This window comes from Salvelinus namaycush, chromosome 25, assembly GCF_016432855.1.
Source record: "Salvelinus namaycush isolate Seneca chromosome 25, SaNama_1.0, whole genome shotgun sequence".
Lineage (NCBI taxonomy): Eukaryota > Metazoa > Chordata > Actinopteri > Salmoniformes > Salmonidae > Salvelinus > Salvelinus namaycush.
Genome location: NC_052331.1, coordinates 37,985,673 through 38,003,223, shown reverse-complemented (window position 1 = coordinate 38,003,223; position 17,551 = coordinate 37,985,673). Strand labels below are relative to the sequence as shown.

The 17,551-nt window shown below is 44.0% G+C and overlaps 1 protein-coding gene across 1 annotated transcript in view; it reads right to left on the bottom strand.

The window, feature by feature from the left end:
* The window catches only part of LOC120019926 (cadherin-7-like), a 112,396-nt gene that overhangs the window by 70,416 nt on the left and 24,429 nt on the right, over nucleotides 1–17,551 (bottom strand). The window contains exons 2-3 of the mRNA XM_038963337.1: nucleotides 12,273–12,567; nucleotides 4,057–4,176 (exon numbers count right to left, since the gene is read on the bottom strand). Coding sequence (XP_038819265.1) covers nucleotides 4,057–4,176; nucleotides 12,273–12,567 — 415 coding nt within the window. The remainder of the gene's footprint in view (nucleotides 1–4,056; nucleotides 4,177–12,272; nucleotides 12,568–17,551) is intronic.

Here is a 17,551-nt window from a genome sequence, read left to right as displayed (position 1 = left end):
TATCCCCCTTAGAATGACCACCCTCATATTACACCCACTTAATTTAAATGGTAACCTTAAGATAAGGGGCAGCACCGGGACAAGGGGCAGCACCGGGATAAGGTAGCTCAGGACAGAGAGATAGCTCAGGACAGAGAGGTAGGTCAGGATAGAGAGGTAGCTCAGGATAGAGAGGTAGCTCAGGATAGAGGGGCAACTCCGGACTGAAGGGCAGCTCCGGACAGAGAGACAGCTCTGGACTGAGGGGCAGTTCTGGATAAATGGCAGCTCTGGGCTGAGGGGCAGCTCATGACTGGCTGACGGCTCTGGACGCTCATGGCTAGCTGACGGCTCTGGACGCTCATGGCTGGCTGACGGCTCTGGACGCTCATGGCTAGCTGACGGCTCTGGACGCTCATGGCTAGCTGACGGCTCTGGACGCTCATGGCTGGCTGACGGCTCTGGACGCTCATGGCTGGCTGACGGCTCTGGACGCTCATGGCTCGCTGACGGCTCTGGACGCTCATGGCTCGCTGACGGCTCTGGACGCTCATGGCTGGCTGACGGCTCTGGACGCTCATGGCTCGCTGACGGCTCTGGACGCTCATGGCTAGCTGACGGCTCTGGACGCTCATGGCTGGCTGACGGCTCTGGCAGATCCTGTCTGGTTGGCGGCTCTGGCAGATCCTGTCTGGTTGGCGGCTCTGGCAGATCCTGTCTGGTTGGCGGCTCTGGCAGATCCTGTCTGGTTGGCGGCTCTGGCAGATCCTGTCTGGTTGGCGGCTCTGGCAGATCCTGTCTGGTTGGCGGCTCTGGCAGATCCTGACTGACGAATGGCTCTAGCGGCTCCTGACTGACTAACGGCTCTGACGGCTCGGGACAGACGGGCGGCTCTAATGGCTCGGGACAGACGGATGGCTCAGACGGCACTGGGCAGACGGATGGCTCAGATGGCGCTGGGGAGACGGATGGCTCAGATGGCGCTGGGGAGACGGATGGCTCAGATGGCGCTGGGGAGACGGATGGCTCAGATGGCGCTGGGGAGACGGATGGCTCAGATGGCGCTGGGGAGACGGATGGCTCAGATGGCACTGGGGAGACGGATGGCTCAGATGGCACTGGGCAGACGGATGGCTCTGGCCGGATGAGGCGCACTGTAGGCCTGGTGCGTGGTGCCGGAACTGGAGGCACCGGGCTAAGGACACGCACCTTCAGGCTAGTGCGGGGAGCAGGGACAGGGCACACTGGACTCTCAAAACGCACTATGGACCTGGTGCGTGGTACCGGCACTGGTGGCACCGGGCTGAGGGCACGCACATCAGGACGAGTACAGGGAGAAGGAACAGTGTGTACAGGGCTCTGGAGACGCACAGGTGGCTTAGTGCGTGGTGCCGGAACTGGAGGCACTGGGCTGGAGACACGCACCATAGGGAGAGTGCGTGGAGGAGGAACAGGGCTCTGGAAACGCACTGGAAGCCTGGTGCGTGGAGTAGGCACTGGTGGTACTGGGCTGGGGCGGGGAGGTGGCGCCGGAAATACCGGACCGTGCAGGCGTACTGGCTCCCTTGAGCATTGAGCCTGCCCAACCTTACCTGGTTGAATGCTCCCCGTTGCCCGACCAGTGCGGGGAGGTGGAATAACCCGCACCGGGCTATGTAGGCGAACCGGGGACACCATGCGTAAGGCTGGTGCCATGTATGCCGGCCCGAGGAGACGCACTGGTGGCCAGATATGTAGGACCGGCTTCATGACATCCGGCTCAATACTCAATCTAGCCCTGCCAGTGCGGGGAGGTGGAATAACCCGCACCGGGCTATGCACACGTACAGGAGACACCGTGCGCTCTACTGCGTAACACAGTGTCTGCCCGTACTCCCGCTCTCCACGGTTAGCCTGGGAAGTGGGCGCAGGTCTCCTACCTGCCCTTGGCCCACTACCTCTTAGCCCCCCCCCCCCCCCCAAGAAATTTTTGGGGTTTCTTCGCGGGCTTCCAGCCACGTCTCCTTGCTGCCTCCTCATACCACCGCTCCTGGGCTCTCGCTGCTTCCATCTCCTCACGAGCGCGGCGATATTCCCCAATATGAGCCCAGTGTCCTTTTCCCTCCAATACTTCTTCCCATGTCCAGGATTCCTGTTTCGTAGGCCACTGCTCGAACTCACGCTGCTTGGTTCTGGTTCGGTGGGTGGTTCTGTAACGATTCTCTAGCTCTTCCTCCTCCTCGGACGAGGAGAGGCGAGACGGATCAGATGACCAATATGCAGCGTGGTAGTTTGACATTATATTTATTAAACAAGACAAAAAACGAACTATACTTGATACTAAACAAAATAACAAAACGAATGTAGACTGACCTGAACGTAAGAACTTACATGTAACGAAGAACGTACGAACAGGGAAAACAGACTACACAAAACGAACGACCGAACAAACAAATAAACCGAAACAGTCCCGTGTGGCGCGACAAACACAGACACAGGAGACAACCACCCACAACAATCAATGTGAAAACACCTACCTTAATATGGCTCTCAATCAGAGGAAATGAAAACCACCTGCCTCTAATTGAGAACCATATCAGGTCACCCTTTAACAAACATAGAAACACATAACATAGACTACCCACCCAAACTCACGCCCTGACCGACAAACACATACAAAATAACAGAAAACCGGTCAGGAACGTGACACAGCCAGTACACAACCTAACCACAACGTCATAAAAGACGTCATTGCAACCACTTATGCTCGCTGGGAATACTTTCTCCCTGGTATGACAATGCCCATGTTGCTGTGTTCTAGAATAATCCTTGGAGAATGCTCCATAACTCAGGAACATTATTACAGTCTGACTCCGGCGCCTATGGTCAGCACTCTGGTTCATGCATCTGATGTAATGAGAGGCAACGCGTTACAATAGGTTGTAAACACTGTCTTTGATGACAGACGAGAGGCTTTTAATCTGGAAACAGACTACGGTACACCTGTCCCTCCCTAACATCAGGAGAACCATCATAACCACCGTTGAGGAGCGAAAGTAGGAACCTTTGATATATATGTATGGAAAGACAGAGAGAGGCTTTGTCAAAAAGGAAGTTTGACACTCATTTCTAAAAGCATTATTTCCTCCTTTGGAAGTGACGTACATCCAATTATAAGGTGAAATAATAAGGGGATGATAGCAGGTATGACGTTGCATACTATAAATCCAAATGTAAATACAGTATATTCCTCTAGAAACATATTGTTGTCAACACTGTATTTTCAGATCATCTAGATACAGAGAAATCTTCTTCTAAAATCTCTCCGAGAGAGTTTTCTACACACAACCTAACACGGATTCATCATAATTCACTTTTTTTGTTCACTTAAGCGTCATCCGTTTCACATTCCCGTCTTTCGATATATATTTAGCTATTCCTCTGAATCAACGTCACCGAGTTCAAATCAAAAGCCTCCCTCCTTTTCCCTTCCCTTCTGACTCTTACTAGACTGTAGCAACACGTTCTCGAGAACGCTTAATCAACAGACTTGTTGTCTTAACTGATGACGAGGCTACATTATACGTGATGAAAAGAGTACGGTAATGAAAACACGTTGATTGCATTTGAGGTTTACATCTGCCTCAATCAGACGCTGTGTTGCCAGCTGAAGTGGTGTTGAGGGACAACTTGATCAAAACTCATCAGACACCAGGGACCCGATCCAGCTACACAATTCAAATGAATGAGCGTTGATTCAAAACGCGACGTCTTCCGCCAAGACGGGACAAACGTCATCGGGCAATGTGAGGAAACACTCAGTCGTGCATTTTAATCTATAAACTGAAGATTGACAAAACATAAAAACGCTCTAAAATACATTTTCAATCTAATTGTTCGGGGAAACTTGACTTTGCTGTGTAACAATGTCAGAATTCTCCAATATCTCTCATATTTCACAGTTTTGTAATAAAAATAAATAAATAACCCTGCTGAGGTTTAATCACTGGTGTATAATTACTGTATAAACGACAGCAGAGAGCAAAGAGCCTGCTTTTTTTGATAGTACACACCACTGTGATGTGATGTATTGCTGACCTGTTCTTGGTTCCACGGAGAAGTAGGGCTGGCCCTCAAGGATACTGTACACCACCCTGGCACTGTTTCCATACGTGGGGTCGTCCGCATCTGTCGCCACCACCGTCACCACAGATGTGCCTGCAATAACAAATAATTCAGTCACAAAAAAAAAAAAAATTACAAAAAGCCTTTTCCTCTTTTTTATTTATTTATTTGAGAGTCCGAGTTGAACCGACCGGACAGAGAAATTCGGGGGGGGAAATATTTGAGTTGAAGTAGCTGTGGACCAGGATTTGATCCCATGAGGACCCGGTTAGAAACTGATGTTTATCCACCTGTGGTCTTAATCCTGATCCCCGTACTTCTACACCTGCATTGCTTGCTGTTTGTGGTTTTAGGCTGGGTTTCTGTAACAGCCCTTTGAGACATCAGCTGATGTAAGAAGGGCTTTATAAATACATTTGATTTGATTTGATTTGGTCCCGGGGACACAAAGGGGTGTACATTTTTGGTTTTGCCCTAACACTACACAGCTGATTCAAAGTATCAACACATCATCAAGTTTTGATGAATGGAATCCAGACGGAAGATTCCCGGAATTAAAAGAGAATGAGCAGGAAATACGGTATCCTCCAACCACGATTTCCGTAAAACTGGGGATTTTGGGGGAAAAGTTACCAGAATATTGCAACCCTAAGTCTATATCAAAGGCCACCGTATTCCCCATTTATAAGGAAATTGTTCCATAGAGTACAGAAGGGTTGTAGCAATTGCCTGGGGTAGGCTAGAGCTTGTCTTGCCTTTATATGAAATTCAAACTGTTCCTACACATCACTTTGGTAATATCAAACTTGCGATAGAGCCTGCTTTTGCTCCATTAACTTTTTCGACATGATCCTCATTAAAACAACTGGAATGCTAATGAAAGTTGTTTTGTGAGTTGATCATTTCCGCCATGTGAAAAACACATGAAAGCTACCACAGACGTACAGCTGTGAGTTATAATTGCAAGCATATATTTCACCATTTGTGTTGGTATATACGCACGCACGCACGCACACACCACACACACACACACACACACACACACACACACACACACACACACACACACACACACACACACACACACACACACACACACACACACACACACACACACACACACACACACACACACACACACACACACACACACACACACACACACACACACACACACACACACACACACACACACACAACCAAGAAAGTTGTGTATTCTGCAAAATACAATATCGGCATATAAAATGTCAACCAATCACTACTTGGGTGATTCAACTGGCCTTGTAATTCTTCAGCACAATCATTTCAGTCCGAATGGGGTCCTTTCAGCCAGGTATATTCACTCTTCACATGTATTGGTAGAGCAAGGGTATCTTTACCCTTGGATTGAGTGAAATCACTTTGCTCCTTCTGTTTGTTTCTACTTGTGATTGAAAAGGCCACCTCTTCCTTTTGTTGTTGTTCAATAGCTTCACAGCCAGCTTCTCTTTCACCACGGTCAATTCAACTGCTGTCTATGAAGACAAAACTCAACTTTTGGACGTTTCTAGTCTTTTTTTTTTCTGTCACTACTTTTTTATTTTAATTTTATGTGTTTCACCTTCGCCGGCCAATTGTGATTTTGAACATATTTCTTTCATAAGGGCTATAGAGACGTCACCACTCTGGTACTTTGGTGGCACTTAAAGAGAACATTAAAGCTCTCACATTTTGGGGAAACATATATTACTTTTACGGTAATAGAACCCGCCAGTTCCCTCATTTAAGCAGTATTTATGACTCATTGGCTCAAAAGAGAAATTATAGTTAAATGTTCTCGGTTGTAAAAAGTCCATAAAGATGTTTGGGGACCTTCCCATTTGGTGTCATGACGCAGAACCGTGGAGAAGGTTCCAGAGCATTTATTATGTTTACGTACGTCGCACTGAGGAACAACACAGCTACACAAGCCGCATATTCATTTTTTTATTTTTAAAGGAACAGGAATTCTCACTCATTTTGTAATTTCATACAAAGAAGCGAAAGTATGAACGATATGAAAAAGGATGGGAAACCAGATGCTGCTGGATGGGAGACCAGATGCTGCTGGATGGGAGACCAGATGCTGCTGGATGGGAGACCAGATGCTGCTGGATGGGAGACCAGATGCTGCTGGGTGGGAGAACAGATCTGACTCTCTGTGGTCAAAAATATCCCGTGGCATTTATCGTAAGAGTAGGGGTGTTAACCCCAGTGTCCTGACTAAATTCCCAATCTGGCCCTCATGCCATAATGGCCACCTAATCATCCACAGCTTCCAATTGATTCATTCAACCCCCCCCCCCCCCCTCCTTTCCCCTGTAACTCTTCCCCATGTACAAGATAAAACACTATAGCCGGCAGATTTCAGGTTTCTTTCTCCGTCTTGTTTGTCCAATTGGCTTAAGAGAGATCTTGAGAGCCATTTTGTCTTTGGTCACAAAGGTTGGCTTTCTCACAAACAAGCTCTGGCCACTAATGACCAGATTAAACAAATCATTGTCTCTTAATAAATTCCATTAATCTCCCATCTGGTGTTAACGATTTTAGATAAGATGTATGAAGAGCCAGCGAGGACCAGTCCAAGCTGCGATATAAGCGGCTCTTTTCTCATGACATTTTCATTGACAATGGTGTGACACTAATGGCACCCTATTCTCTAAATAGAGCCCTACATTTAATGGGCCTTGGTCAGAATTAGTGCACTTTATAGGGAATATGGTGCCATTTGGGTAGCAGACCATTGTCAATGAAAATCACAAGAGAGAAAAGAGCCAATTATACTGCAGCTTGCCCAGTTCCTCACTGGCTTTCCATCTTAACACGAAGCGGTGTGCCTATAGGACGATGGCCTAACGGCCAAAACATTTGCTCCAGATATTATAAGCCGGGAATTGAAAAACAAAACCACTGAGAATGTCAAACAAAACATCCTCCATACTAAAGTCTCCATACTAGTCTCCATACTACAGTGCGGTTACATGCACACAATAATGTGATTATTGCAGATAGTCAGACTGATAAAATAGTTTGATTAAAACGTTTACATGCTGTACGAGAACGATTTCCCTAATAATCCTGTTTCCATGGACACATCTGAGATCAGGCTACCACTCTGATAAATGCAGAAAATCACCAATCAAAATAAACGTTCTACCAGTGTCCATACTACTACAGTGTCTTCATCCTACCACAGTGTCCATACTACTACAGTGTCTTCATCCTACCACAGTGTCCATACTACTACAGTGTCTTCATCCTACCAGTGTCCATACTACTACAGTGTCTTCATACTACCACAGTGTCCATACTACTACAGTGTCTTCATCCTACCACAGTGTCCATACTACTACAGTGTCTTCATACTACGACAGTGTCTGCATCTTACCACAGTGTCTTCATACCAATACAGTGTCCATACTAATACAGTGTCCATACTAATACAGTGTCCATACTAATACAGTGTCCATACTACCACAGTGTCTTCATACCAATACAGTGTCCATACTAATACAGTGTCCATACTACTACAGTGTCTTCATCCTACCACAGTGTCCATACTACTACAGTGTCTTCATCCTACCACAGTGTCCATACTACTACAGTGCCCATACTACTACAGTGTCTTCATCCTACCACAGTGTCCATACTACTACAGTGTCTTCATCCTACCACAGTGTCCATACTACTACAGTGTCTTCATCCTACCACAGTGTCCATACTACTACAGTGTCTTCATACTACCACAGTGTCCATACTACTACAGTGTCTTCATCCTACCACAGTGTCCATACTACTACAGTGCCCATTCTACTACAGTGTCTTCATACTACGACAGTGTCTGCATCTTACCACAGTGTCTTCATACCAATACAGTGTCCATACTAATACAGTGTCCATACTAATACAGTGTCCATACTATTACAGTGTCTTCATCCTACCACAGTGTCCCTACTACTACAGTGTCTTTATACTACCACAGTGTCCATACTACTACAGTGCCCATTCTACTACAGTGTCCATACTATTACAGTGCCCATACTAATACAGTGTCCAAACTAATACAGTGTCCATACTAATACAGTGTCCATACTAATACAGTGTCCATACTACCACAGTGTCCATACTACCACAGTGTCTTCAAACCACTACAGTGTCTCAATACTACGACAGTGTCGTCATACTACTACAGTGCCCATTCTACTACAGTGTCCATACTATTACAGTGCCCATACTACTACAGTGTCAATACTACTACAGTGTCGATACTACACCAGTGTCCATACTACTACAGTGTCCATACTACTATAGTGTCCATATTACTACAGTGTCTTCATAGATTTTTACATTTTACTACCACAGTGTCCATACTACTTTAGAGACCACACTACTACAGTGTCCATACTACTACAATACCTGCATACTACCACAGAGCTTTCATATAACTACAGTGTCCATACTACTACAGTGTCCATACTACTACAGTTCCCATACTACTACAGTTCCCATACTAACACAGTGTCTTCATACTACTACAGTGCCTAATTACTACTACAGTGTCCATACTACTGTGGGGTTTTACAAGGTTTTTTACATGCTTAACTAACTATAAGCTAGTAGGGCTTCTTATGCATTAAAGTTTGAATTACTGACTCATGTGAACCTGCATTTTCCATTGTTCTCACTCTTACCAGTGCTCTGTCTAACCATGAGGCCACAGCCTGAAATGTGTGTGTGTATGAAATATGTGTGTGTATGCAACAAATGTATCAGTGTGAAATGTGTGTGTGTTAACAAAGGGCGCTGTACTGTGTGACCGAGACTGTGCTAATCTTAGAGAGACACAGGAGGGGGTGAATCATGAGACTGCTGACTGTGGTGTACAATGGACAATAACAGATAAACTATACACACGAAGAACATGTGTGAGGTTCTGAGTATGCACTATAACCCAATACTATAACACACGTGATTGAATATTAGCAACTGTATTATCTGTGATTGAATACTATAACAAACGTGATTAGCAACTGTATTAAATGTGATTGGATATTGACAAACTGTTGGCCTGGGAGTCTGGGTGTGTGTCTGTGTGTGTGTGCTGGAAGTAACAGTTAGCGCCAGATAAGAGTGCTGGGAAGCTGTAGTTAGCCTTGAGCGAGAACAGTGGACATTGTATACAGGTGCAAATATCTCAGACAATGTTATAAAACTGTCTGACCCCAGTCTCTGGGGTGAGGGAGCGTAATCTACACAGCAACAGCGACGGGACACCAGAGAGCGCAAAGGGGCTGGGACCAGCTTATGCGCCAACACCAACGATAGGCTGGGTGAGTCTAAACCACGCCCAGTCTCTACTCTGACAGGCCGGCTCGGAAGTGGGAACTAATCTCTGTCACGAATATAATATACTATCTTTGTCAGAAACAAATCAGTTCCTTGTTCCACCCTGCGGGGTGGTGCAGTGAACCCGTATATACGAAAAATGTATTTGCCATTTATTAACTTTTCAATTAAACAATTATTTTAACCAAGTTCAGGTGTGCTACTGTTCCTATCTCAGTTGAACTTTCGCAACCCTAACACTACTACAGTGCCTTCATACTAGTACAGTGTCCATACTACTACAATGCCTGCATACTACCCCAGAGCTTTCATATAACTACAGTGTCCATACTACTACAGTGTCCATACTACTACAGTGCCTATATACTAGTACAGTGTCCATACTACTACAGTGCCTTCATACTAGTACAGTGTCCATACTACTACAATGCCTGCATACTACCACAGAGCTTTCATATAACTACAGTGTCCATACTACTACAGTGTATATACTACTAAAGTGCCTATATACTAGTACAGTGTCCATACTACTACAGTGCCTTCATACTAGTACAGTGTCCATACTACTACAGTGTCCATACTACTACAATGCCTGCATACTACCACAGAGCTTTCATATAACTACAGTGTCCATACTACTACAGTGTCCATACTACTACAGTTCCCATACTAACACAGTGTCTTCATACTACTACAGTGCCTATATACTACTACAGTGTCCATACTACTACAGTGCCTTCATACTAGTACAGTGTCCATACTACTACAATGCCTGCATACTACCACAGCGCTTTCATATAACTACAGTGTCCATACTACTACAGTGTCCATACTACTACAGTTCCCATACTACTACAGTTCCCATACTAACACAGTGTCTTCATACTACTACAGTGTCCATACTACTTTAGAGACCACACTACTACAGTGTCCATACTACTACAATGCCTGCATACTACCATAGAGCTTTCATATAACTACAGTGTCCATACTACTACAGTGTCCATACTACTACAGTGCCTATATACTAGTACAGTGTCCATACTACTACAGTGCCGTCATACTAGTACAGTGCCCATACTACTATAGTGTTCATACTACTACAGTGTCCATACTACTACAGTGTCCATACTACTACAGTGTCGTCATCCTACTACAGTGTCTACCTCCTACTACAGTGTCTTCATACTACCACAGTGTCCATACTACTACAGTGTCTCGATATAACACAGTGTCTTCATACTACAAGTGTCAATACCACAACTGTGTCTTCATCCTACTACAGTGTCCATACTATTACAGTGTCCATACTACTACAGTGTCTCGATATACCAACCTGTCTTCATCCTACAAGTGTCAAAACCACATTGGTGTCTTCATCCTACTACAGTGTCTATACTACTACAGTGTCTTCATCCTACTACAGTGTCCATACTACTACAGTATCGATACTACTACAGTGTCCATACTACTACAATGTCTTCATACTACTACAGTGTCCATACTACTACAGTGTCTTCATACTACTACAGTGGCCATACTACTACAATGTCTTCATCCAACTACAGTGTCCATACTACTACATTGTCCATACTACTACAGTGTCGTCATCCTACTACAGTGTCCATACTACTACAGTATCGATACAACTACAGTGTCCATACTACTACAATGTCTTCATCCAACTACTGTGTCCATACTACTACAGTGTCCATACTACTACAGTGTCCATACTACTACAGTGTCCATACTACTACAATGTCTTCATCCAACTACTGTGTCCATACTACTACAGTGTTCATACTACTACAGTGTCAATACTACTACAGTGTCCATACCATTAGTGTCCATACTATTACAGTGTCCATACTACTATAGTGTCAATATTAGTACAGTGTCTTCATCCAACTACAGTGTCCATACTACTATAGTGTCATCATCCTACTACATTGTCTTCATCCAACTACAATGTCTTCATCCAACTACAGTGTCAATACTACTACAGTGTCCATACCATTAGTGTCCATACTATTACAGTGTCCATACTACTATAGTGTCAATATTAGTACAGTGTCTTCATCCAACTACAGTGTCCATACTACTACAGTGTCCATACTACTATAGTGTCATCATCCTACTACATTGTCTTCATCCAACTACATTGTCTTCATCCTACTACAGTGTTCATACTACTACAGTGTCTTCATACTAATAGAGTGTCCATACTACTACAGTGTCCATACTATTACAGTTTCCTTACTATTATAGTGTCCATATTAGTACAGTGTCTTCATACTACCACAGTGTCCATACTGATAAAGTGTCTTCATACTAATACAATGTATTCATACTACTACAGTGTCAATACTACTATAGAGACCATACTACTAGTGTCCATACTACTACAGTGTCTTCATCCTACTACAGTGTCCATACTACTACAGTGCCCATACTGCTGCAGTGTCTTCAAACTACAACAGTATTCATCCTACTACAGTGTCCATACTACTACAGTGTCTTCATTCTACTACAGTGTCTTCATACCACTACAGTGTCTTCAAACTACTACAGTGTCCATACTACTACAGTGTCTTCATATTACTACAGTGTCCATACTACTACAGTGTCGTCATACTACAACAGTATTCATACTACTACAGTGTATATCTATTGCTTGTCACCCCCTATCAATGTTCTGCACCACGCTATAGGCCTTTCCAGCAGGCAAAACAGGTTGACATGATGTGGTTGAAATGACGTGGTTGATATGATTTGATTGACATGTTCTGCACGCTGGGTTGATGATTTCACTTAATGTTACTCACCCACTGGGGACATCTCGGGGACCCTGGCTGAGTAGGGTCCATCCAGGAACTTGGGCTCATTGTCGTTAATATCCTGGACCTTGATGACGAACTCAGACTCTGGCTCCACGGGCAGGTTGGTGTGGCGGTGCCTGGCCTGAGCCCGGAGCGTGTAGTAAGCCTGCTCCTCGCGGTCCAGACGCTTGGTGGCGTGGATGTCACCCGTGTTCTCGTCGATGGTGAAGATGGAGGTAGCTCCCTCTCCATTGAGTACGTACTTCACCTGGCCTTCACCCTTGTCCACGTCCGAGTGCAGCTACAGGGGAAGAGCAGAGGTTATAATACAATACAAAACTACTTAAGAATTATGGAAACATGAGATTAATGACACCTCAAAATGGAACCAGTGTCAATATTAAGTTTCCCTATATACAGTACCAGTCAAAAGTTGACACACCTACTCATTCAAGGGATTTCCATAGCATTCTGCAGCAGTACGCCATACCATCTGGTTTGCGCTTAGTGGGACAATTATTTGTTTTTCCACAGGACAATGACCCAACACACCTCCAGGCTGTGTAAGGGCTATGTGACCAAGAAGGAGAGTGATGGAGTGCTGCATCAGATGACCTGGCCTCCACAATCACCCAACCTCAACCCAATTGAGATGGTTTGGGATGAGTTGGACCACAGAATGACGGAAAAGCAGCCAACAAGTGCTCATTATATGTGGGAACTCCTTCAAGACTGTTGGAAAAGCATTCCAGGTGAAGCTGGTTGTGGAATGCCAAGACGGTGCAAAGCTGTCATCAAGGCAAAGGGTAGCTACTTCGAAGAATCTCAAATCTAAAATATATTTGGATTTGTTTAACACTGTTTTTGGTTACTACATGATTCCATATGTGTTATTTCATAGTTTTGATGTCTTCACTATTATTCTACAATGTAGAAAAGAAAAGAATGTAGAAAAGAGATTATGTTGAGTTGTTCTGTTACTTTGCACACCTCAGTCTTTTTCACAATCAGATCATTTCTGGAACACATGCAATTTCTGAACCAATTGCCAGCCCTGGCCGAGGATCTCTTGTTCAACGCAATACATCTACATACAACACGCTTTTCATTTCTCAGGCACCACTACTTTTCAGAGATCTGTTTTAAGAAAATTCGTTTTTTTCCGTCATTTCTTATTTATTAGAGTTGGTTTATCAAGACGGATTTTCACAGCTCAATATTTTGCTTGTGTTCAAACTTCGCTCTTTATTTCCATGGATTTCATTCAAATATTAGTCACTGCATTTCAAGTTAAAATGCAAATTTTGGTAATCAAATCTATTTCAAATCTGACATCCTGTGTGAGGGAGTTGTTCGAAAGTCCACAAAGTGTGTTTCATATCACATTGGGGATTACTGAGATTTATAATAACTCAAGGCTATTAATAAAAGTGCTTTACGTAAAAACCTAAAATCATAGGCCTATGGGTATCTTTGGGTATATTTGCATAAAATAACGTTAATACAATCCGTCCTTCTTATCATATTTGTCTGGAGAATAAAAAAAGGCTTCTACATGATATCAAACAGGAAATCTCTGTTGCCCTTCTCCCTCCCGACTCCCTTTACTCTATCTTTCTTTCCCTCTCTACCCAACCACCCTCTCTCTTTCTCTCCCTCTGTTTCCCTCTCTACCCAACCACCCCCTCTCTTTCTCTCCCTCTGTTTCCCTCTCTACCCAACCACCCCCTCTCTTTCTCTCCCTCTGTTTCCCTCTCTACCCAACCACCCCCTCCTCTCCTCTGTTTCCCTCTCTACCCAACCACCCCCTCTCTTTCTCTCCCTCTGTTTCACAGAGAAATATTTTTTCTCTGTCTAAGAAGCCTTATTTAACGCCGGTCTCTTGGGGAGGCCTGGGCCACAAACCAGGCCCATAGCTTTTTCTCCCCTTCTATTGAAATCATCCTATTTTTCAGGTCCTCAATCTAACCCTCTAGACTCAGGAGAGTGGTGAGTGGAGAGAGAAAGAGCGGAGAGAGAGCGAGAGCGAGAGAGCAAGGAGAGAGAGAGGAGAGAGGAGAGAAAGAGCGGAGAGAGAGCGAGAGTGAGAGAGCGCAAGAGAGCGAGGGAGCAAGAGCGCGAGAGAGAGAGAGAGGAGAGAGAAAGGAGAGAGAGAGTGTTTGGGGGACAGGGTTGTGTTTTGTTCTGTGTTCTGCTCAGTCTGTGTATACAGTATTGAACCAAGGAGAAAAACAAAGAAGTCCATATCCGCCTTACTCTCTACGGGCAAAGGCTTGCAGCCCCAATAAAAAGACAGTCTCCATGGCATAGCTCAATGCTCTTTTCTAAGTGACTGCCCGTAGCTGCTTAAATTGCATTGCAAGGTGTTGTAGTGACAAGCTTTGGCCCAAAGTGTCAAGTCTGGCTGCTGCTGCTGAATGTAAACGTTGAACTGTTTATGCTTCAGTTTGCTTTAGTTTTCAGCTTTTTGGGTTATTTGTTCAAAGTGGTTAAAATGCTTTGAGATTTCTGAATAGGTGAGGTGATCAATTCAGTCAAGGCCACATTGCAGTTAGTGCAGTAGAAAATCAATAAAACATTTGAAACTGAAGAATGCCTTGGATGATGCCAAAATAGGTAGTAGTCATTGTCCCTAACATGTAGATACGGTACCTCTGGATTCCTCAAATAACAACATGTAATAGGTAGTAGTCATTGTCCCTAACATGTAGATACGGTACCTTCAGATTCCTCAAATAACAACATATAATAGGTAGTAGTCATTGTCCCTAACATGTAGATACGGTACCTTCAGATTCCTCAAATAACAACATGTAATAGGTAGTAGTCATTGTCCCTAACATGTAGATACGGTACCTTCAGATTCATGTTCAACAACATGTCTTCAAGGGCTAACAAAACAGGGAATGAACCCTTTGATATTTGAGCGGTGGGGTTTTTCCCAACGGATGTGAAAAAATATATTACAAAATTACCATAAAAAAAATATTGAGTAGACCACGACTTACGAAAACATAGCACACCACCCTCAGATATATTTTTTGAAATAGTGTAAATAAGTCATCAACATTAGGCCACATATTCAGCCTGTCATGACAAGTCATCATCTTTTTTTTTAAACCCTACTGGGAATTAACACATTCTGTTTGCAATTCTAACATGTTCCATGGCATGTGAAATGACTTAATAATGCTTCCAATATGTTTGGAATACAAATGCTCTCCAGACAAATTGTTATGCGTAATTACAATAAAATGTGTTATTGTGTGTTCATTGTAATTATTGTATTTCCAACATGTTTTGGAAACATGTACATTTCTGGTAAGGAACATACAGGATTTGTCATGTGTTGAGATTTTGTAGAGCTTCGTTCTCTTGATAAAGTACAGGTTCACTGAGTTACAAATGTATCTCAGTTTAGGATCTATCCCTATAGGATGCTCTGTTCCTCAGTTCAGGATCTATCCATTTAGGATGCTCTGTTCCTCAGTTTAGGATCTAAAGCCCTATAGGATGCTCTGTTCCTCAGTTCAGGACCTATCCATTTAGGATGCTCTGTTCCTCAGTTTAGGATCTATCCCTTTAGGATGCTCTGTTCCTCAGTTTAGGATCTAACCCTATAGGATGCTCTGTTCCACAGTTTAGGATCTATCCCTTTAGGATGCTCTGTTCCTCAGTTTAGGATCTAACCCTATAGGATGCTCTGTTCCTCAGTTTAGGATCTAACCCTATAGGATGCTCTGTTCCTCAGTTTAGGATCTAACCCTATAGGATGCTCTGTTCCTCAGTTTAGGATCTAACCCTATAGGATGCTCTGTTCCTCAGTTTAGGATCTAACCCTATAGGATGCTCTGTTCCTCAGTTTAGGATCTAACCCTATAGGATGCTCTGTTCCTCAGTTTAGGATCTAACCCTATAGGATGCTCTGTTCCTCAGTTCAGGATCTATCCATTTAGGATGCTCTGTTCCTCAGTTCAGGATCTATCCATTTAGGATGCTCTGTTCCTCAGTTCAGGATCTATCCATTTAGGATGCTCTGGTCCTTAGCTCAAGATCTATGCATTATTTTCTAAATGTAACCTTTATTTAACCAGGCAAGCCAATTAAGAACACATTCTTATTTACATTGACGGCCTACCCCGGCCAAACCCGGACCACGCTGGGCCAATTGTGCGCCACCCTATGGGACTCTCAATCATGGCCGGAAGTGATACAGCCTGGATTCGAACCAGGGACTGTAGTGACGTCTCTTGTACTGAGATGCAGTGCCTTAGACCGCTGTGCCACTCGGGAGCGCTGGTCCTCAGTTCAGGATCTATCCATTTAGAATATTCCGGTCCTCAATATAGGATAGGGTTGTGGTGGTCATGAAATTTTACTCAACGGGTAACTGTCATGCAAATGACTGCCGGTCTTACGGTAATTGACCGTTAATTAACATAAACAGATTTAGCATCACCGGGCTTCCACGCATACAACCCATATATAGTACACTACCGGTCTAAAGTTTGGACACGCCAACTCAATTCAAGGGTTTTTCTTTATTTTTACTATTTTCTATATTGTAGAATAATAGTGAAACATCAAAAATATGAAATAACACATATGTAATCATGTAGTAACCAAAAAAAGTATATTTTAAATGGGTCTTCCAAATGGACAATGACCACAAGCCACAAGCTTGTGGTCATTGTCCATTTGGAAGACCCATTTAAGACCAAGCTTTAACTTCCTGTCTTGAGATGTTGCTTAAATATATCCACATAATTTTCCAGCCTCATGATGCTATCTATTTGTGAAGTGCACAAGTCCCTCCTGCAGCAAAGCACCCCCACAACATGATGCTGCCACCCCCTTGCTTCACGGCTGGGATGGTGTTCTTTGGCTTGCAAGCCTCCTCCTTTTTCCTCCAAACATAACGATGGTCATTCTGGCCAAACAGTTCTATTTTTGTTTCATCAGACCAGAGGACATTTCTCCAAAAAGTACGATCTTTGTCCCCATGTGCTGTTGAAAATTGTAGTCTGGCTTTTTTATGGCGATTTTGGAGCAGTGGCTTCTTCCTTGCTGAGCGGCCTTTCAGGTTATGTCGATATAGGACTCGTTTTACTGTGGATATACTTTGTACATGTTTCCTCCAGCATCTTCACAAAGTTCTTTGCTGTTGTTCTGGAATTGATTTGCACTTTTTGCACCAAAGCACGTTCATCTCTAGGAGACAGAACGCGTCTCCTTCCTGAGCGGTATGACGGCAGCATGGTCCCACGGTGTTTATACTTGCGTAT